At 38.3% G+C, this 21713-nt stretch overlaps 1 protein-coding gene across 2 annotated transcripts in view; it reads right to left on the bottom strand.

Annotated features, from left to right (window-relative positions):
- The window catches only part of mdga2a (MAM domain containing glycosylphosphatidylinositol anchor 2a), a 126232-nt gene that overhangs the window by 29226 nt on the left and 75293 nt on the right, over positions 1–21713 (bottom strand). For both annotated transcript variants that reach the window (XR_008599940.1, XM_055005649.1), the window contains exons 9-10: positions 12585–12857; positions 1630–1778 (exon numbers count right to left, since the gene is read on the bottom strand). Coding sequence is in view for 1 of the 2 variants with exons in the window: in XM_055005649.1 (XP_054861624.1) it covers positions 1630–1778; positions 12585–12857 (422 nt within the window). In the remaining variant the exon portion in view is untranslated. The remainder of the gene's footprint in view (positions 1–1629; positions 1779–12584; positions 12858–21713) is intronic.

The following is a 21713-nucleotide window of genomic DNA, read 5'->3' as shown; positions in this document are numbered from 1 at the left end:
AATATTTTATGGTCTGGAGTATCAGAGTGGTAGAACCCCCAACCCAAAAACAGCGTTACAGTGGAGCTTCCAATGTTAGACCACTCTGGAAAACACTGAACTTTGAACTAATTTTTCTCAAAAACTACAGAAAGTGGATCAGACCACTCCAAAGCGTTCAAGACTCTTTGAGTAACTACACTGTAAACACAGCAAACTATCTGCAATTTTTCAAGTCACTAAACAGGGAGCGGCTTCTCCTGGTGGAACAACCAGGAACTACAGCTGATTCTACAACACATTTTCTGACAAGCATGTCCTTCATCTTCTGCCTTATTTGTTAATATATTTTTAAATGGTTAAATTATTCACAGCAATTAATTGATTAATTATTACCTAGTCTACTTGATACTACTGCTTTCCTCACTGTTAAAGACTAACTTCTTAAAATTCAAGGCCAGGTCCACCAATCTCATCCCGACAGATAATAAAAGTGACAGCAGTGATAGAAACTCCACTAGAAAACCAGGAACTAGAGTAGAGCCTCCATGAAGCCTCCTCCAGTCGATGTATTGGACTGTAAACAGAATCATGTCCTCACTACTTGATTAAAACCAGCAAACACAGAGCTGCTGTGGTGGTTTAATCTGAATATTTCCTGCATCATAAACTCCTGACACCAGTTTTACTGCTTCATTAAAGTTTATCAGCTGAAACAAACAGAACAAAGACTCCACTTGTCTTGTGTTTTGTCACATTTACGACTTCAGACACTAAAAACTTTGAGGGAAACACTCACAATAACTAGAAAAGCACTCAGAGAGTGCAGTCCTCCTCCAGGCTGTTCATTCCCCCATATGTCAGAAATGCAGCATTTCTTTATTAGTTATTGATGATCAGAAATCATGGCAACATAGAATGTGTCCATTTAATAAAGATTTACTCACAAGCAAAATGACTTTGCGCTGAGCAAAGGTGTGTGTTCTGCATGTGTACGTTATGTACGGATACCGAATCACATGACCTAAATATGTAGCAGGCGGCGGGAACTGATGGGACTCAGAAACACCCCCACAATTTAATCACTTGTTCCTTGGATCATTTCTGACAGATAAGTCCTGATAAGTCCTCAGTGGTGGATTTGTAGTAGGATCACAATCATGTGAACGTCAGCAGGCAGCTGACGTAGTGTTCACTTGTTGTCATGGTTACAGTGACGCCATGCCGCTATCTGGCAATGATACAGAAATCTTTAACAACTCTGAGTCCGTTTTTGAGTAATGTTGCGAACAGACAGACGGACGGACAAACCAACGACCATCGTCATAATTTGCTCAATCTCCGTAATATCCACTGGACTTTATTAATTTTAATGGTTAAGCTCATGTCTGTGGAGATTCTCGGTTATTCAGGTCATGGTAATCATAGGAGCTTCAGTAGAAACCAATTTGACATCTCTGTCCAGTGGGTTTCTACTAAAGCTCCTACAAGAATGGTTCAGAAAAGTCTGTTTTTGAGTGATATTGCTAACAGACAAACCAACGCCGATTGCCACATAACTCCATCACGTTCCTTGGCGAAGTTAAAAAACACCCACATTTTAGACCATCTTGATCTAGAACTAACTCTGAGTGTGTCTGTGGTACCGACCTGCCGGATGCCCAGTCTGTAGGCCAGGATTCGGTCCACGGCGTTCGGCTCCATCTGAGTCCACTGCAGCTTGAAGCCGTAAACTCGAGGCCGGTTCTGCCACAGAGCGCTGTAGGTGTCGTAGTAGAACTCTGGAGCGTAGGCCTTACCTGGGGAGACGCGGGGGTCAGAGGTCATAGAGGGGTCAAACTGAGGTTACATAGAGGTCAAACAGATTTTAGAGGTAGCCAGGGGTCAAGCAAAGGTCACACAGAGGTCAACCAGGGGTCACACAGATGTTAAGGGTCTCACAGAGGTCACACAGATGTACAAAGGTCACACAGGTGTTGGCCATCACACAAGGGTCAGGTTTTACAGGTTTTATAGGTTGAACAGAGGTCATACAGAGGTCATATACATGTTACAGGTAATACAGAGGTCGCAAATGGGTCAAGCAGCGGTTATACAGATACTAGAGATCAATTAGAAGTCATACAAAGGTCACACAGAGGTCAGAGGTCACACAGGAATCATACAGAAGTCAAACTGGGGTTGTACAGATGTTAGAGGTTAAACAGAGGTCTTACAAAGGTCAGGCAGAGGTCATACAGGGTCACACAGGGGTCAGACAGGGGTTATACAGATGTTAGAGGTCAGACAAAGGTCATCCAGAAGTCAAACAGGTGTTAATTGTCACACAGGGGTCATATAGAGGTCACACGGATGTTAAAGGTCAAACAGAGGCCAGGCTAAGGTCATACAGAGGTCATCTAGAGGTCACACAGAGGTCAAGCAGGTGTCAGACGCAATTCTAGGTCACTTTTTAAATTGAAACTATTCCTGAATATAAACAAGAGCAAACACTTGTTCCTACAGTCAGTTATTGTGGACGACATATTTTACATATTAACACTGTGAGTGGTCAAAACATGTGGAATAATTATCTCAGTATCTGGTTGGATCAAAAACTCACATTTAAATTTCACATTCTCACATTTATCAGCAATGAAAAATCGGGTATTTGTCCACAAACAGAGCTAACATTAATATATTCTGCAGAAAGTGAATGAATGATCCATGTTCTTGTCCGTCTTAGATTATGTCATTATTGTATGAAAATGCTGACTGATTATCTGTACAGGAAGATGTGACAGTAGTTTATTTTTATTGATAAGGCACTGAACGGAGATATTCAACAGGCTGATGCCTCAAGTCCTGCAGTCAACACTGCATTTCTCATTTTTATTCCTGTAGCTCCAGCAAACATTGAAACTGAACACAACCGTACTGTAGGTAAATAAAAAGCCATGATCACAAATTACTGAGCTGTTTTAACTGTGTTTATTTTCTGTTCATTATCGCCCTATTTATTCTGTTTTGATTGTACTCTTGACATCACTAAAAACGAGATCATGGCCTCAATGAGTCCTCCAGATTTAAATAAAGGTTAAATGAAAGCCAAGCTGTTAAAGTGATGCTAGATGTCTGAGCTAAAGGTCCCACGCTGTAACACTTCTCAGCAAATTAACGAAAGTCTCTCGTGTCCCAACGGGGCGTCAGTTGGAAAAGATCTGCCAGGAAGATTTCCCAATGACTCCACAACTCCTGGTTACAGTCTGGTTCTGAACAGGCTGGAATTTTACATTTCATTTCTTTATTTGGACGGGGGGCTGCTCAGTGGCTCGGTGGTTGGTGCTGTCGCCTTGCAGCTGGAAGGTCCCTGGTTCTTGTCCGGACCTTCCCGGGATCTTTCTGCACGGAGTTTCCATGTTCTCCCTGTACGTGTGTGGGTTTTGTCAGGGTTCTCTGGCTTCCAAAAACATGCTGAGGTTAACTGTTAAGTCTAAATTGTCCGTAGGTGTGAATGTGTGTGATTGTTTGTCCGTATATAAAGCCCTAACCAGCCTAGTTCAACCTTCACCCTAAGTTAGGTGGGACAGACTCCAGCCCCCTGCGACCCTAATGAGGATTAAGTGATGTATAGATAATGGATGGATGGATATGTACGGACGGGACAGTGCATATTAATGAATGTACAGTCTCATATGTTCACACAAGCCTGCCATAAATAAGCTGGAATTAGCTCAAGGCTAATTTCCATCCGTTGTCCCAAACAAAAAGGAGAACATAAAGGGTGACAAACGTATAAAAATAATATAGTAACACAAAGACAATGATGATAAATGAATTCTGGCGTGTTAAACCAACCCTAAAGTGCTGTTATTTTAGTAAAGCAGAGCCTGTCATAAAGCCTTTATGGTTAAAGTGTCTGTTTTTAAAGTGCCTGATTGTTAATCAGCCATGCCTTATACTGTCTCTTACAACTGACAAAGGTGAGGCTTTCTCTGATAGCTATGGATAAAGTATTCCAGTTTGGGAAACCTTTAATAGAGAATCTGTGCAAAGGAGGACTAATAAATCCGGTCCCTGGTGGCTGACTTTGTATTAGTTATTATTTCTCTTTTGGATAAAATCCCCCAGGGGCGCTGGGGCCATCCCATTCATACACTTATACACGGCCTGTCCAAAAAAAAGTCTCCACCTGGATTTAACTAAGCAAATAGGTAAGAACATTCCATTGGATAATTACTGCAGTGATGACAACAACTTCTTTAACTCTAGCTGATGCAGTGAGGAGCTTCTCATTTCTTCAACAACCATGTTGGAAGACATATCCTGTGGTCATGGAAAGGATGTTAATCTGTCTCAGAAGGCTCAAATTATTGGCCTGCATCAAGCGAAGAAAACAACTAAGGAGATGAAATGACTAAAATCAGGTTAAGAACCGTCCAATGCATCAATAAAACCTGAAGGATAGTGGAGAACCATCATCTTCCAGGAACAAATGTGGTCTGAACAAATTTTACATGATCGCAGGAAATCAACAGTAGAACTCATGGCTAAGTTTAATAGTGAAAGTAAGAACATTTCCACACGTACAATGTGAAGGGAACTCAAAGGATTGGGACTAAACAGCTGTAGCGCTAAGAAAACCACTGATCAGTGAGGCTAATCGGGAAAAAAAGGCTTCAATTTGCTATGGAGCATAGAGATTGGACTCTGGAGCAATGGAAGAAGGTCATGTGGTCTGATGAGTCCAGATTTACCCTGTTCCAAAGTGATGGGGGCATCAGGGTAAGAAGAGAGGCAGATGAAGTGATGAACTCATCATGGCTAGTACCTACCAGCCTGTGGGGGTTAGAGTTATGATCTGGGGTTGGTCAGGTTCAGCAACGTTATGTTCCCAAAGAATGAGGTCAGCTGATACCTGAAGATACTGAATGACCAGGTCTTTCCATTAGTGGAGGTTTTCTTCCCTGATAGCATGGGCATGTTCCAAGATGACGATGCCAGGATTCATGGGCTCACGTTGAGAATGAGTGGATCCGGGAGCATGAGATGGATCAGACCTCAGCCCCACTGAGTATTTGGGATGTTCTGGAGAAGACTTTGTCCGACTCTCCCATCATCAATAAAAGATCTTGTTAGAAAATTATTTCAACTCTGGATAGAAATAAATGCTGTGACATTGCAGAAGCTTATCAAAACAATGCCACAGGGAATGTTTCGTACTCAAAGCTGAAGGCAGCCCAACAGAGTATTAGAGTGTACAACTTTTTTTTTTTTTTTTGGACGGGCAGTATATAATAAGCAAGCTTTCCAAGAGTGAAGATCACAGCATCATCCGCATACATCAGCACATTAAGCCCCAGACAGATCATTAATATATAATGAAAATAATATGTAGCTGAGCCTCTGCTGGCCACGCCCACTTCAGGAAGAAGACTCTCTGTGTCTGTGACTGAAAAAACTGTTGATATGAAAGAGTGCGTGACAGCAGGACTTTCCATCTTCTAACTTTAACTCTGAGAATTATTTTGCAAGAATATTTCTCTGAATTCTCAGCACAGTTGTTTTTAACTCCTGTTGGTTTTCAGACAACGTTATAAAATCAGGATTTTAAATAAAGTGGCTGCTGAATTCCAGTCACTGTTTCATCCTCGTTCTGCTGTCTGACAACAGAAACATCTGTAATGAGAACAGCTGTTATTGTGCGTTCAGCTGTATTAAAATAACAGATGGAAACAGCAGCTGAGTTTAGGTTGTACATGAAAACACAATAACTCACACAGTCCTTGTTTACTGGTTTAAATTAACGTTTCCGCAGAGCTCTGGGCTGTGGGCAGACCATCAAAGCTAACGTTAGCCACATTAGGTGCACAACATGCTAACATTGAGGATTTTCTGATTGAATAAAAGACAAACATTTTCAGGAACCACAAAGTGAAGCACAGCAGTTTTTTACTGAAGCTCAGTTCAGATTTTCACTGATGATTTCAGACTTGTTGCCTCTGAACGGAGGGACTGCACTAGTTAGCAAAAATAGAGGTGAGTAGTCGTTAGCAAAGCTATTCTGACTGCTGATTAGATAATCACAGTGTTTAACTTTGCTGAGATCTTCACTGCAGATGGTGAAATTACCCAAACCCTCAGGACTGTCGTGGGATTTCTTTTCATTTAATACAGTTTCTGTGCAGAGGAATATGGGGTATAAAACGTGCTTAAAGTAGTTTGAATGAATTTGGAGCCACTTCAGATTCATTCCAAGTAAAAAAGAGACATGCAGAGTAATGCAGGATTTATTTTATGGTACACTGATGGTCCTCTCACAGTCAGACTGCAGCCAATCATGCTCCAGAGTTTCATCTAATCTGAGAGGATTCTCTTCCCAGACTATGGACTTTGAGGTCTCATGTCTCTGAGCTCCTGTTGGGTTGTGATGCTGTAAATGACTGATGTGATGTAATGTGACATGTTCCTGGCAGGGTCTCCCTTATGAATGAGATAAAGTATCTCAGAGGCTTCCAGCTAAAATAAAGGTTAGCGGATTAAATGAAGGGGAATCTTTTCACAGACTGATGGTGTGAAGAACAACCAAAGCGTCTGGCGACTCGTCAGGTTAGAGTTTACTGTCACGGTTTGATGCTTCACTTCTGTCACTTTTATTCCAAAGCTTTGCTGTCGTCTCATTGGCTGCGGCGAGATGAAGGAGGTTTAAAATGCCACCGACATGTTCACACCTGATTAACAACACTAACTTCACCTCTGCAAATGACAAGTCGACATAATCACCGTCATTTTGCATCAGCTCTCCATCCTCAGCTTACAACCCCCTCTTTAAATGGGTTCTGCTGCCTCCTGCAGAACGCTGCTCGCCGGCCGGCCCTGATAAGAGGCTTAACGGGGCGGCGGGTTTTACAGGAAGTCTAACAGCGCTGACAGGGCGTCTCTGCAGGGGCGCTTTCATCAGGAGAGGACGGAGATACGAGGCGACTCAGTCAGGGCCGAGAGACTGAAACTCCGTCTGAGAGTCAATGAAGACTCTAGTTTACATCAGAGACTCAACCTGGTCTGAAGAACCGATGTACTTCTGTCTGCAATCAATCTGATGCGAGTCAGCCAGAGACGACTCGAAAAACTACAGGTGGCAAGTCAACAAAAGATACGGATCGGGGCAAGTTCTAGTCATTTCTTAAGAAACAGAGGACACATCAGAGTCAAGTTTAATTATCTTAAGTTCTGTTAACATGTTAGAAGTCAGAAGTATTTAGTCCTTTCTCTCAAGTCATTTAATAGAAGTTCTAGTCATTTGTCAAGAACCTGAAGACATGTCAGAGTCAAGTCTTGTCTCAGTTCTTTTTGAAAAAAGACAGAAGTCAAAAGTTCTTTACCTCAAGTCATTTAGGGGATGTTCTAGTCATTCTCAAGAAACTGAGGACATGTTAAAGTCAAGACTACAATCTTTCAAGGCAAGTCAACCAAGTCAATCATTCAAGATAAGTCCAAGTCAAGTCTTTTCCAAGACAAGTATAAATAAAGTCTTAAGTCATCTGGGGTAAGTTCTAGTCATCCCTCAAGAAACTGAAGACATGTCCAGTTAAAATCTAGATAAACAATTAAGACTCATCATCATGCACTGTGAAACAAGTCATAAGTTGAGTTTGGTAAAAGATGAATTAAGACTCATCAATGACAAGTCCTACACAAGTTTCAAGTCTTCCGAGACAAACTGAGGTGAATTCACAAGTCATTCAAGGCAAATTTAATTTAAGTCTCATCAAGTCCAAATGAAGCCTCAAGTCACTCACAACAAGACACATTCAAGTTTTCATGCAGACTTGGACACAGCTCCAAGTCAGTCTAAAATCTTTCGAAACAAGTCAAACCAAGCCACTGGATGCTCAAGAAAAGCTTAGGTCTTGTTCAAGACCAGTCCAAATTAAGTCACAAATAATTTACAAAAACACCAACTCAAGTCTTAAACAGTCCGACTCAGTGCTTCAACAAACACTCAGTCCTGGCCTGATTTCAGTACGTTTGATACAACTCTTTGTCGCTTTGCTCCTTTACCAGCTAAACTCCCACAATGCTCTGCTCGCCAACACTAAAGTGACGTGTCCTCTGGTCACCACAGTATCAAGCAGTAAAGGTACTACTAACCCGGTACGACAGCTAATAAATAATACTATAAGTTTGTATTATTTTTGGAAAATGGTCCTTGGTGTCAAGTTTCGTTAAATTTTGGATTCCCTCATTAAATTTTTGTGACCTTAAATCTGTTTCGTCACAATATTTGATTTAAGTTGCAATTAGGTCTTGAGCAATTTGAAATAGCTCCAAGTCCATTCACAAGTCTTCTGACATGAGTAAAACCAAGTCACAGAGCACTTTCTAGTCACATTTCAAGAAACAACACACGTCCAAGTCATTTTGCCTCAAGTCACTTGATATGACTCAAAATCAAGTCTCATCATCTCAAGTCATTTGAGACAAGTTTCAAGTCATGTGTCAGGTCTAATGAAAGACATGCCTAAATAAAGTTTCATTTCAGACAAGTCTTTTTGGACAATCTGAAGTCAATTCATAATCCATTCAAAACAAGTCAAGCCTAAGTCCCAAGTAATTCACACCAAGACCTACTCAAGTCTCAATAAATTTGACACAGGTCAAAGTCAAGTCTGGAGTCTTTTGAGACAAAATAAAGTTTTGTCTCAAATAAGTTTAAAGTCTAAAGTTATTTGTCTTAAGTGATTTGGGGAATGTTCTAGTCATTTGTTAAGAAACTGAAGGCACATCGAAGTTAAATCTAGTTGCCTCAAGTCACTAAATATGGCTCAAAATCAAGTCTCATCATCCCAAGTTGATTGATGCAAGTTAAGTCTTGTTAAAGAAAAGCCAAATTAATACACAAATCCAGATTAAGTCGTGAGCCTATTGAGGTTTCAAGCAACATAGGACAAGTCCAAATCAGGTCTTAATTACATTCCAAGTAATTTACAACTAGACTTGCTCAAGTCTCAACCAGTTTGACACAGGTCAAAGTCAAGTCTTGAGTCTCTTGAGACAAAGTGAAGCCTTGTCTCTAGTAAGTTGACGAAAAGTCTAAAGTTATTTGTCTAAAGTATTTTGGGGAAAGTTCTAGTTATGTGTTAAGAAACTGAAGGCACATCCAAGTTAAATCTAGTTACCTCAAGTCACAAAATATGACTCAAAATCAAGTCTCGTCATCTCAAGTTGTTTGATGCAAGTTAAATCTTGCCAAAGATAAGCCAAACTAATACACAACTCTAGATTAAGTGGCAAGTCCGACTCAGGTCAAATGCAACATAGGACAAGTCCAAGACAGGTCTAAATTAGGTCCCAAGTAATTTACAACAAGACCTGGTCAAGTCTCAACCAATTTGACACAGGTTCAAGTCAAGCACCAAGTATTTTAATACAAGGGGAAGTCAATTCACAAGTTCTTTCCGACAAGTTTATCTTAAGTCTTGTCCAACAGAAGCCTGAATTAAGTCCCAAGGAATCTACAGCCAGAACTATTTCAACCTCAAACAGTTTGACAAATATCCAAGTCAAGTGACAAGTCATTCAAGACAAGTCTGAGGCAACTCTTGTCCGAGAACAGCAACACTGAAGTAAGAAAAGACGTTTGTTGTTGTTAAACCAACCACCATTAAGTCCAGCGCAGCATTTTTCAGAGCTGCTCTTATATATCTACCCTGTAGCAGGAATTAAAACTCAGCAACGTTCAGAGTAAAGGGACAGAAACACTCAGAAAACAGCAGGACGACCTTTTAAATATTAAATCTACAGTGTCAGAAATGCACATGAAGAAGCAGAAGGGCAAACAAAAGATCAAGCTATGTTTTTGTTCCCGGCAACCTGCAAAGTTCCAACATGTACTTGAGATGTTTGTTCGACTTTCAGTGTTAATCTGTCAGAGCTGCACTAAGTGAACAACAGAGGAGGCAGCAGGTTCTAAAGGCAGGAAGCTTCTAATGTTCCCATCGGGAGAACGCTGTTTGTTGTCAGAGAGGCTACAGATGTGTGAGAGGATGGAAAGGTTTCCTGAAACTCTGGCACATTATTTATGACGCCTTCCACCTCCCCGAGGACACTCAGTGATCCGCTGCTTCTGTTTGCAGGATTTACAGATGAGATAAACCATAATTAAGCGTCATTTGCAGCATGTAAACAGCTAATGTTCCCCAACAGAACTAGGACCAGCTGCAGTAGCAACAATGTTTCAGGGAACTGAGAGGAACAAACCTGGAATTGGTTTAGAATCTGTCACTGCAGCTCTCAGGTCTGAAAAATAAAAGCTCAACCTTTACTGGACACGTCGCAAGTCAACACAAGTCTTTCAAGACAAGTCAAAAGTCGAGTGTAAAGTCACAAATCACATCCAGAGAAAGAGTTTTAGATCTTTTGATGTGTTTTCAGGACATAATTTGGACTTGATTTATACTCGACTTGACTTGTGACTTCTTTCAAATTTCCTGAGATGACAAGAACTGACTATGAGTCTTATCAAGGGACTTGAGACAACTAGACTACACTTGGACGTATCCACAGTTTCTTGGAAAAATGACACGAACTTGCCGCAAATGACTTGAGACCTAATTTGTGCTTGTCTTAGAGAAGAGTTGACTGGGACCTGTCCTGAAAAATTGGTGAATCGGTTTAACTAGTCTCTAATGAATATAGACTTGGTGACTGTGTCAAGACTTGTGTAGGTCTTACTGTGAATTACTTGGGACTTCATTCAGACTTCTCTTAGTCAAGACTAGACTTGGAGTTGCCTTGAATGACTTGTGAATGTACTTAGCCTTGTCTCAAAAAACATCATAAATGAGACTTCAGAGACCAAAAAGGACTTGTTGTAAATTACTTACTCACTGACCTACATCTCAAGTTATTTGAGACAAGTCTTATGTCTAGTCAAGTCTAATGAAAGGGTCAGTCTCAGGTCTTCTAAGACAAGTGAAAGTCAGTTGACAAGACATTTAAGACAAGTCCATGTCTTGTTCAAGACAAGACAAATTAAGAAAAGTCCGAATCAAATGCAAGTTCAAAACAAATCCAAGTCATGTCTAGTCCAAAACAAGTCCAGATTAAGTCCCAAGTAATTGACAACAAGATCTGTGTGACACAGATCCAATTCCACTCATAAGTCTTTTAAGGCAAATCAAACCGAGTCACCAATTATTCAAGACAAGTCCATGTCAAGCTTTGTCCAAGACTTTAACAAGAGTTTAAATAATTGTAAAGATAACTTGGGGCAAGTTCTAATCATTTGTTACAAAACCTTGGGCATGTCCAAGCCAGGGCCAGTTGTCTCACATCATGTCTGACTCATAATCAAGTCTTCTCATGTCAACTTATTCAAGATGAGTCAAAAGACACGAGTCAAACACGTAGGTTTTAATTTATGACAATCCAGAGTCAAGTCTCAAGTCTTTTGAGACAAGTTGAAATAATTTCACAAGTCATACAAAACATGTTCAAGTCTTTTAAAGACAAGTCCAAATTAAGTCTAAAGTAATTTATGACAAGACCTACTCACATCTCAGCCAATTTTACACAGGTCCAAGTCAATTCACAAGTGATTGGAGAGAAGCCAAATGAAAACAGCTCAAGATTAAGTGTCAGGTACATGGGGTCTTTGGTTTATGACATCCTCAACCTACAGCGTTTCGTTGTTATGTCAGAACTGGTTACGTGGAACTAGTTGGCAAGTGGAGCGGATGAATACATTGTCACACTGCGCTATAAGACGGCTTTGTTTACACACCTGGGATTGTGCTTCATTTGCTAGCTTGTAACTTCATTGGTATTCATGACTTTTCCGAAGAACTGATCAATGTCATGATGCACGTAGTGGCTTTGTTTACATTTTCGCCGGAGTTCTGACTTACAGTGAAAATCGACTTACGTTGATCCGTAGGAACGCAACTCCAACGTAAGTCAAGGACCCCCTGTAATTTACAACAAGTCCTAATAAAGTCACAAGCAATTCAAGTCTCATTTATAGCAAGTCCTCGGCAAATCTCATCCAAGTCAAACTAAATCAATATACATCTCCAGATTAGGTCAGAAGTAAATTATAACCATTCCTAATCAAGTCGAAAGCAAATCAAAACAAGCCCAAGTCAAGACTTGTCCAAGAGAGACTTTAATTAATTTCCAAGTGATTTACAACTACATCTGCCCAAGTTTTCAGTAATTTGACACAAGTCTGAGTCATTACTTAAGTCTTTCAAGACAAGCTGAAGCCAAGGAACTGTGGACAAATCCAAGTCAGGTCTACTTGCCTAAAGTCACTGATTTACTATGAGTCATAGTCACATCATGTCAAATCCTTTGAGACAAATTCAAGTCTAGTCCTGTCACACGTCATTTTAAACAAGTCAGAGTCAAGTCTAAAGTATTTCAAGACAGGTACAAGTCAAGTCTAATCATCTTATCCAAATTACTTTATCTAAGTAAAGTACTGACATCAAGTAAATACAAGTCCAAGTTGAATGTTGTATTTGACATGTCTCAAGTCATAAAACGAGTTGTGTTCATGGCTTAAGTCTAGTCCACTTCATGCACAGATCTATTAAATCTAAAAACAATGACTTGAATCTCACCTGTGACCAGGAAGGTGCAGCGCCCCGCCCCCGCCTCATTGGTGATGTCACAGGTGTACTCGCCGTATCCTTCCCGGTTCAGGGCTCTGACGTGGTAGTTCGTGTCGTCCTTCTGGTCGCTGAACTGTCCGACGGTCAGCAGCCGAGTGCCGAGTTTCCACTCGTATCTCAGGAGTCGAGCCGGATGAGCTCGCAGCAGGCGGCAGGTGAGGCTGAACGCCCGGCCGAGTGCCTGACGGATCTCCGTGTACACCGGCTCCACGACCGGAGGAACTGCAGGGTGGAGGAAAGACATGAGACTAGTCAGCCGGAGACAACTCGAAAAACTACAGATGGCAAGTCAACAAAAGATACTGATCGGGGAAAGTTCTAGTAATTTCTTAATCAACAGAGGACACATCAGATTCAAATTTAGTTACTTTAAGTTTTTCTAACAAGCCAGAAGTATAAAGCCTTCAGTTCTTTAGGGGAAGTTCTAGTCATTTGTGAAGAACCTGGAGAGATGTCAAAGTCAAGTCTTGTCTTAACTCTTTTTGAAATGTCAGAAACCAAAAGTTCTTTAAATTAAGTCCTTTAGGGGATGCTCTAGTCATTCTCAAGAAACTGAGGACATGTCAAAGTCAAGTTTACAATCTTTCAAGGCAAGTCAGATCAACTCAATTATTCAAGATAAGTCGAAGTCAAGTTTTTTCAAAGAGAAGTACAAATGAAGTCTTAAGTCATCTGGGATGAGTTCTAGTCATTCCCCAAGAAACTGAGGACTCGTCCAGTTAAAATCTAGATAAACAATTAAGACTCATAATCATGTATTGTGAAACAAGTCATAAATTGAGTTTGGTAACAGACAAATTGAGCCTGATCAATGACAAGTCCTACATAAGTTTCAAGTCTTCTCAGACAAGTCAAACCAAGTCTCAAGTCATTTTGGACAGATTCTAGTCATTTCTCAAGAAACTCAGGACACGTCAAGGTCAAGTCTGGTTGCCTCAAGGCACTTGTTATGACTCAAAGTCAAGTCTTGTCATCTCAACTAATTCAAGACAAGTCACACGTCAAGGTCAAGTCTTTTGAGACACGCAAATGTGAATTCACAAGTCATTCAAGACAAGTTAAAGTCATGTCTCAAGTAATTAACAATAAGATTTCTTATAGCAAATGTTCTGACTCCCGATCTTTAAATCTCTCACAGAAATACAAGAACTAGCATTTTAAAGTGATTTTGGGCTAAATTTGAGTCATTTTGGTGAATTTTCAAAACCTTTTGAACAATTTTCAACTAATTTTGTACAAGGTATTCTCATTTTGGACATTTTTTGAGTAGTTCTGGACGCAGTTTGAGTCGTTTTTGGCAAAATTGTAATCATTTAAATCATTAAGTTTTGAGCCTTTTTGGTCAAGTATTTGTCATTTCAGAACATTTTTGAGTGACTTTTGTCAAATATGAGGTCATTTCAGAGAAGTTTCAAGACATTTTGGATACATTTTAAGTAATCTTGAGCAATTTGACTGATTTTGTTCGTAATTCTGGACAACTTTTCCAAATTTTTGACAATTTTTCAGTGATATGGGATATGGTTTGAGTCATTTCAGAGAAAATTTGTCATGTTTCCCAATAGGTTCTTCTTAGATGTAAGATAATGTTTGGTATAACAATGTTTGATAATATTGTTAGAACATTAAATCCAAATGTCCTAACATGGACCCTCAGATCAGTAATGGTTCTTGGCTCTTTGGAAGGATGATGATTAATTCAGAAGCAGGAGGAGGAACTGCCAACCAAATCAAAGTTTAAAAGCAGGTCATTTATTTTATTCATATTTAAAACTCTGCTTGGCTTTTTAATTTAAGCACGAATCCAATCCAACTCTTCAACTTCAGTTTTACCCCAAAACCAACAAAAAAAACACTCGAGCTGCTCTTTAAATATCAGTCATCTCACTTTAAAACGCTGCCCAGTCCCCATAAGGACACGATTCTCACTAACTCGTCCCCCGTAAAGCTGTCCTCACAGCACGAGTAATCTGATTACATGCTGGAGGTTATGGAGATAAAGGTCGCCGGTTCGTCTCGAGCCCCCGGAAATGTTTCCAGGATCCTCCTCCTGCGAGGGAATCGGTCCAGGAACACGGAAAGGTCAGACGCCGACAGCGACCTTCAGCCGAGCGTTCCTAACCCCCGCTGTGAATTCCCAGAATGCACCGCTGCTGAACTCTGCTCTTTTCCGTGCTGAGAACTTTCATCATGTGAAGTTTTTGTGAGCTGCAGTAGCTCCTGAATAATTGAATCTACACGATGATATGATTCAGGAAAATGATCTAATTTAAGAACAGCTGCTCTGCTGAAGGTCCCCAAAACGTGGTCCAGGGACCTCCAGGGGCCCTGAAGGAACATCAGGAGGTCTGTGGATAGAACCTTTTATTTCCTTTATTTAATCTCCTGAAGCTTGTTTCTGGCGTCCATTCGTTTCTGCCTTTCCCATCATTATTTTACAGTATCGTAGAAAAAAAAGGATATCATAATATTTCACTTTTCTGCAACAAATTTCTAGTCATTTTAAATGAGATATTCTTACTTTGGATGTTTTTTGAGTGGTTTTGGAAACATCTTAAATCATTTTCAGCAAAGTTGTAGATCTTTTGGTGATTTTGAAGACATTTTGGACAGGCTGTCGTCATTTCAGACAATCTTTGACAGAGTTTTGTCAAAATTTAAGGTTCAAGACATTTTAGACAAACTTTAAGTAATCTTGGGTAAATTGAATGATTTCTGGCAAATTTGTTTAGTTATTTTGGAGAAGTTTCAAGATATTTTAGACAAATTTTGGGTAATTTGAATCATTTATGTCAAATTTTGAGAATTTTTAAAGACATTTTAAGATGTTTTAGACAAATATTAAGTAATCTTGGGTTTTAATGATTTTTGTCGTTTTTTGGACAATTTTGACAAGTTTTGAGTCATTTGGACAGGTTGTTGTCATTTTGGGCAATTTCAAATAAATTCTGGTCAAAATTTAAGTATTTGTGGAGAAGTTCCAAGATGTTTTGGACAATTTGTAAGTAATCTTGGGGAAATTGGATGACTTCAGTCTTTTTCTGATTTTGGACACATTTTTCTAATTTTTTGACAATTTTGAGGATGCTATTTGGGATAAGTTTAGAGTTGTTTTGGAGAAGCGTTGCCATTATCTCCTGTATTTTCTTCTGAAGGGTAACCTAATGTTCTCTGAAGACGCTTGATAACATCATTAGAATGTCACTCAGAAAAATAACAGTGTTCAACTGCTGATTGATTCATCCAGAAAATAAGCAACAGTTAAACTAATCTTTGTTGACAGTCATTCTTCTCCATCATCACCAACAACAATGTAAATCTCTCGTCATCTATTCCGAAACAACAGACATCCATCCTTCTGTTTCTTTTGTGTTAATAAAACTGGAGTTTGGTCCAGTAACTGTTTGTTGTTTTGGTTCAGTCTGAGTCAAATCTTTTGGATTCTACACAATAAAGGAAAACTAAACGGTCGATTAGGAGGCTGTTCTTGTGTTAAAGACCTGTGAGGATTGTAGAAGAACAACCAGAGGCAGATTAAGTTGTCCTGTGTTCGTCTAAGACTTTCTATCTGTACTTTAAGCATATTAAAGACATAACAGGGACATTTTGCAGTCACTGGAATGACGGTTTGACCCTCCGCAGACGTCCCACTTTTCTCTCCAAACAGTTTTATTCAGTAGCTGCTGTCAGTTCGGACTCTTTGTGGTCAAATGCTGCAACTTTGAGCTAAACACTGAAACTGTGATCAAAAACAACCTCGGGGAGATTTCAGACATCAGCTCCAGTCGTCATTTTTTATTTAGACGCCTGTGTCGGTTTCTCCTTGAAGGAAACTCTTCAGTCAGTAAACAGTCCTTCTGAACGCTCATTGTGAGGACTGAAACTCAGCGCTGAGCTTTCTGTTATGCAAAACAAGCTGCAGGGTTTCTGTCTGTTCGCCGCCAACTGACGTCAAAGGCAGCCGTTGTGGGACAGACGCAGGCTTCGCTTTTCATCCTCCACATGTGCAGTTAAACCTTCAGGTAAACCTCCAGGTAACTTCTGGAGAAAAACAGGGATCTTTCTGGAAACACATCACGGTGTTTTCTGTTTAAAATGTTGGTTTCAAGATCAAGAATGTCGAAGCCAAACTCCTGCAAACGTGTTCCTGCAGTATTTGACACCATTAGAAATTTGTACTTTTACAGAATTTTTCTTTTATTGAACAGATTTTTCTGTTTCTGAAATACACAGAAATATCAATAAAATAAGTAAATATTGTAAATTAACACACACTACCAGTCAAAAGTTTGAACACACCTTCTCATTCAATGGTTTTTATCTAATTATTTCCTTTATTTTAGATTAATACTGAAGACATCAAAGCTATAAAATAATACATTTGGAATTATGTTGTTAACAAAAAAGTTTTAATCTTCAGTATTAATCTACAACATAGAAAATAATACAAATAAAGAAAAAGCATTGAATGAGAAGGTGTGTCCAAACTTTTGGTAGTGTACATATATACATATCTAATATAAAATTACATTAAAAACTAACTGAATAGAGGCTGCTGTTAACATATTTAAATTAATGTTTTCATGTTTAAACTAATGTTATTTTATTCAGCCTCAGGTCATATTGATTACAGTTTGGTTAGACCAGTGTTATCTTGTTTAGGCTAATGATATCTTATTTTGGCAAACAGCTTTAGGCTAATACTGTCCTGTTTACAATTTGTTGAGACCAAAGTTTAGACTAGTGCTATCTTGTTTAGGCTTGTTGAAGCTAATGCTACCTTGTTTAGGCTAAGGTTATATTGTTTACAGTTTGTTTAGACTAAAGTTTAACTTAGTGCTATCTTGTGAAGGCTTGTTTAAGCTAATGTTACCTTATTTTAGCTTATGTTACTTTATTTAGAGTAGAGTTTAACCTTGTGTTATTTGTCAAGGCGTGTTTTAATGCTAGTGTTATCTTGTTTAGAATTGTTTAAGCTAATGCTATGTAGTTTAAACTAATGTTGTCTTCTTTTGGCTAATGCGTCTTGGTTTAGACTAAAGTTTAACCTAGTGCTAACTTGTGAAGACCTGTTAAAGCTAATGTTATCTTCTTTTAGCTAATGTTATCTTCTTTAAGCTAACATCAAATTTTTTAGCTAATGTTACTTTATTTAAAGTTTAACCTAGTGCTATTTGCTCAGGCGTGTTTTAGCTAATATTAGCTTATGCTATTTTACTAAGCTAACATAGTGGCTACTGTTAACATGTTTGTGAATGTTTTCATGTTTAAACTAATGTTATTTTATTCAGTCTCATGTTACATTGATTACAGTTTGTTTTGACAAATGTTTACACTAGTGTTATCTTGTTTAAGCTGATGCTATGTAGTTTAGGCTAATGTTATCTTGCTTTGGCTTGTTGAAGCTAATGTTAGCTTCTTTTGGTTACTATTATCTACTCTAAGCTAATGCTATCTTCGTTTAGCTAATGTTACTTGGCTTAGACTGAAGTATAACCTAGTGCTATCCTGTTGAGGCATCTTTAAGCTAATGTTAGCTCGTGCTATTTTACTCAAGCTAACATAGTGGCTACTGTTAACATGTTTAAGTGAATGTTTTCATGTTTAAACTAATGTTTTTTATTCAGCCTCATTTTATATCGATTACAGTTTGTTTTGACTAATGTTTAGGCTAATGTTATCTTGCTTAAGCTAATGCTATGTAGTTCAGGCTAATGATAGCTGGTTGAGGCTAATGCAGCGATGGCTTCCCTTCAGTCATCAGTGCAGTGATTTGGATATGAATATTGTGTTTTTTTGGACTGTAACTGTACATCGGTGACGTCAAGAGGATTTTATGCGACAGCTGCGTCATCAGTTTCTCTTTATTCACCACTTTGAAGATTTCTCCTCAGAGTTTTGGTATTTTTTTGTGTAAAATGTCGTCACGTCTCAGTAATCCAGGAAGACGAGCTGCGGTCTGGGAGGGATTAATGTCAGAGTGAAAGTCAGCGGCTTTTATCTGGACCTGATGAATGAGTAACTGCAGAGAAATAAAGAAATCACGTGGCGTTAACTCGCTGAGCTCACTTTTAGATTTCAGTCGTCTGCTTCAGGTTCTTCCTCCAGGATCAGCAGGTTTCCTTTTTGCTTTTTACAAGGTAAATCTGCGTGGTGTGTTGTTTGACTTGTTTAAAGTAATCCACCTGTAATCTGCTTACTGCTGGAAACAGCAAACACATGGCGGGAATTTACACGAGACGACATGGAGAGGAGAAGCTCGTTCAAATAAACAGGTTTTAGCAGCTCAGAGGTATGAGGAGGGAAAACAAATTAAATCCTGAGCCCACAAACACGCCAACGTTCTGCAGCCGGACGAAAACGAAAGGTAAAAACTCAACGTTTCAACCTCCGTCCAACCAGAGGATCAGCTCACACAAGTCAAAGATTTCAGATTTGATTTCCCAAATATTAAAAATAATTTTGTTCATTTATATTTAAAATAATTTATTTGAATGTTTTAAATATTTTCTTGATATATTTTCATTTTTAATTAAATTTTATTTAGTTTTTTTTTTTTTTTTTTTTTTTTACCAGATATTCTTTTATATTTTAGGATATTTTATGACTATGTTTCTGATGAGCTAAAATTTTGCCAGATTTTTTATTTTTTAAAATGAAAAATTTTCCAAAATTTTCATTATAATTTTTCAGATATTTTATTACATTTTTGTCATCTTAATGATATGTTATAAATATTACACCTAATGTGTTTTATCAATATTTTGTAGGTATTTTCTTAATAATAGAAATATTTATATTTATTTGATATTTCCATACTTTATCAACATTTTCTGATATTTCATAAATTTTTTGACATGTTAATAAAATTTTTCAAATATATTTTATAACTAATTTTGAACATTTAAAAAAAATATTTTTTGAACCTGTATTTTCTTGATGTTTTATTCTTTATTAATATTTCTTTTTATTTTACATATACTTTGTCTAACATTTTATTTCAGTTTTGTCATCTTAATATTTTATAAATATTGCAGTTTATGGATATTTTTTAATCAACATTTTCTAGGTATTTTATTAAAAAATAAATAAAATTCTATTTTATTCCATCTTTTGTTTTATATTTATTTGATATTTTATCAATCAATTTTTCTCATATTTTCTGATATTTGCTAAAAAAAATTGACATCTTCATCATAATTGTCAGATATTGCATGAATATTTTATAATTATTTGAAAATAAAAATGCTGAATCTGTATTTTTCTGAAATTTTATTCATTTATTAATATTTTGCCTTATTTTACAAATACTTTTTGGAATATATTTTTTTAAATGATCATTTATCTGACATATGTAATAATATATTTTGGACATTTTATAAATATTTTTTCTGATTATTTACATTTCCTGACATATATTTGACATTAGATATTTTATTTTATTTATGTTTTTACACATATTAACATTTTTTTTCAAATATTTACTAATTTTGTTACATTTTTGTCAATTTTTCTAGTATTTTTTCCTGGTATTTTATTACATTTTTGGACATTTAGACTAACATTTTCTGACGCTGTATTTTTCAGACATACATAAATGTGCTGCAGATATTCCATAAATTTATTCTGGCATTAAACTATTGTTCTGCTGCTTCGTCACCAGATGCCTGGGTGTAAAACGTGAGTCTTAAAAGTGCAGCGGCGGTTTATTTTGGATTCCTCCCACAGAACCTCCAGCTGCTGTGAAACTGCGTCGCTGCAGCGTTTTGTGAAGCGATGAGTCAGAGTTGAGCTCCGAGCTGCAGATTTGTGCGACTCTCTGGAGGAGGAGCAGAGATTCGGTCTGACAGCCTTTTAGTGCAGCACGAAGCCACGAGCCGCGACTCGACCTGTCACTTCCTGTCACGGCGTTCTGGGCAGAGCGCCGCCTGCAGGCCGGACGGAGCGTCACCGCTGATGCGCCGTCCAGCCTGCAGGCGGCGCTCCGTCAGTCGCCTCCGTCCAACCTGCAGCTGCTGGTGTTGGTTTCCAGCCAACCATCCTCCTGTTGGCTCTGATGGACGCGATGCGGTTTGAGCGTGACATCACCTCCGCGGGGCTCACGAATCCACGCTGCGGTGCATTGTGGGTATTCTGGGGGAGGCTGGCAGCTGGTGTTTTACATCTGCAGCAGATGTTGTGGGAAAATGTGCAGTCATTATCTAGGTTTCATGGCTTATAAACTTCCTGTGAGTGATTCCAGTCGACTACAGCTGCTGACTCCTCTGATCCAGTTTAACCCTCCGATTGTCCTCATTTACGGGCACCAAAAAATATTGTTCCTTTGTCTGAAAAAAATACAAAAATTCAGCAAAAAAATTTCCCAAATTTCTGAAAATTTGCAAAACCTTCGGGAAGAAAACTCCAATAATTCCTTAAACGCGTCCCTAAAAAGTTTTTTTAAATTTTTTTTAAATCCCCCAAATTTGGCAAGAAAATTCTTGTATATATATTTTCAAAAAATGAGTAAAAATCTTCCCAAAAAATCCTAAAAATATCTAAAGTGATTCTATATATATCAGTAAAACTTCTAATATTTTCTTGAAGAACATTCACATAAAAATCAAACAAAATCCAGCGAAATTTGCTGGATTTTGGTTGATTTTTTTGTTAATGTTCTTAAGAAACATTTTAAACATTTCTTTTTTCCCACCAAAAAATGTTAAAAGATTTCCCAAAAATGTTGAAAATGTGGACATCAGAAGTTTCACTGTGGAAATACCTTTTTTTCCACATTTTCAAACTTTAAAACGGGTCAATTCTGACCCGCAGTACAACACGAGGGTTAAATGGAACCCATTAGATCCACTCATTAGACCCAAACACGACAAACAGAAATGTTCATATTTGGTTCAATTTGTCCGTTTCCTCCTCAGTTTGGTTCTTCTGGTTTCAATCTTCTGGTTGATCTTTGACTCCTCTGGACAGAGTTGATTCAGTTCCACTAAATTTGTCATTTTTCTTACTTGGTTCTTCAGGTTCTTGATGGTTTTAAGTCAGGATTTTGAGGAGACCAGTCTAGAACCTTCATTCCAGCCT

The sequence above is a fragment of the Amphiprion ocellaris genome, chromosome 20 (assembly GCF_022539595.1).
Source record: "Amphiprion ocellaris isolate individual 3 ecotype Okinawa chromosome 20, ASM2253959v1, whole genome shotgun sequence".
Lineage (NCBI taxonomy): Eukaryota > Metazoa > Chordata > Actinopteri > Pomacentridae > Amphiprion > Amphiprion ocellaris.
Note: the sequence above shows the minus strand (reverse complement) of the source record. Positions and strands in the feature narration are given on the sequence as shown.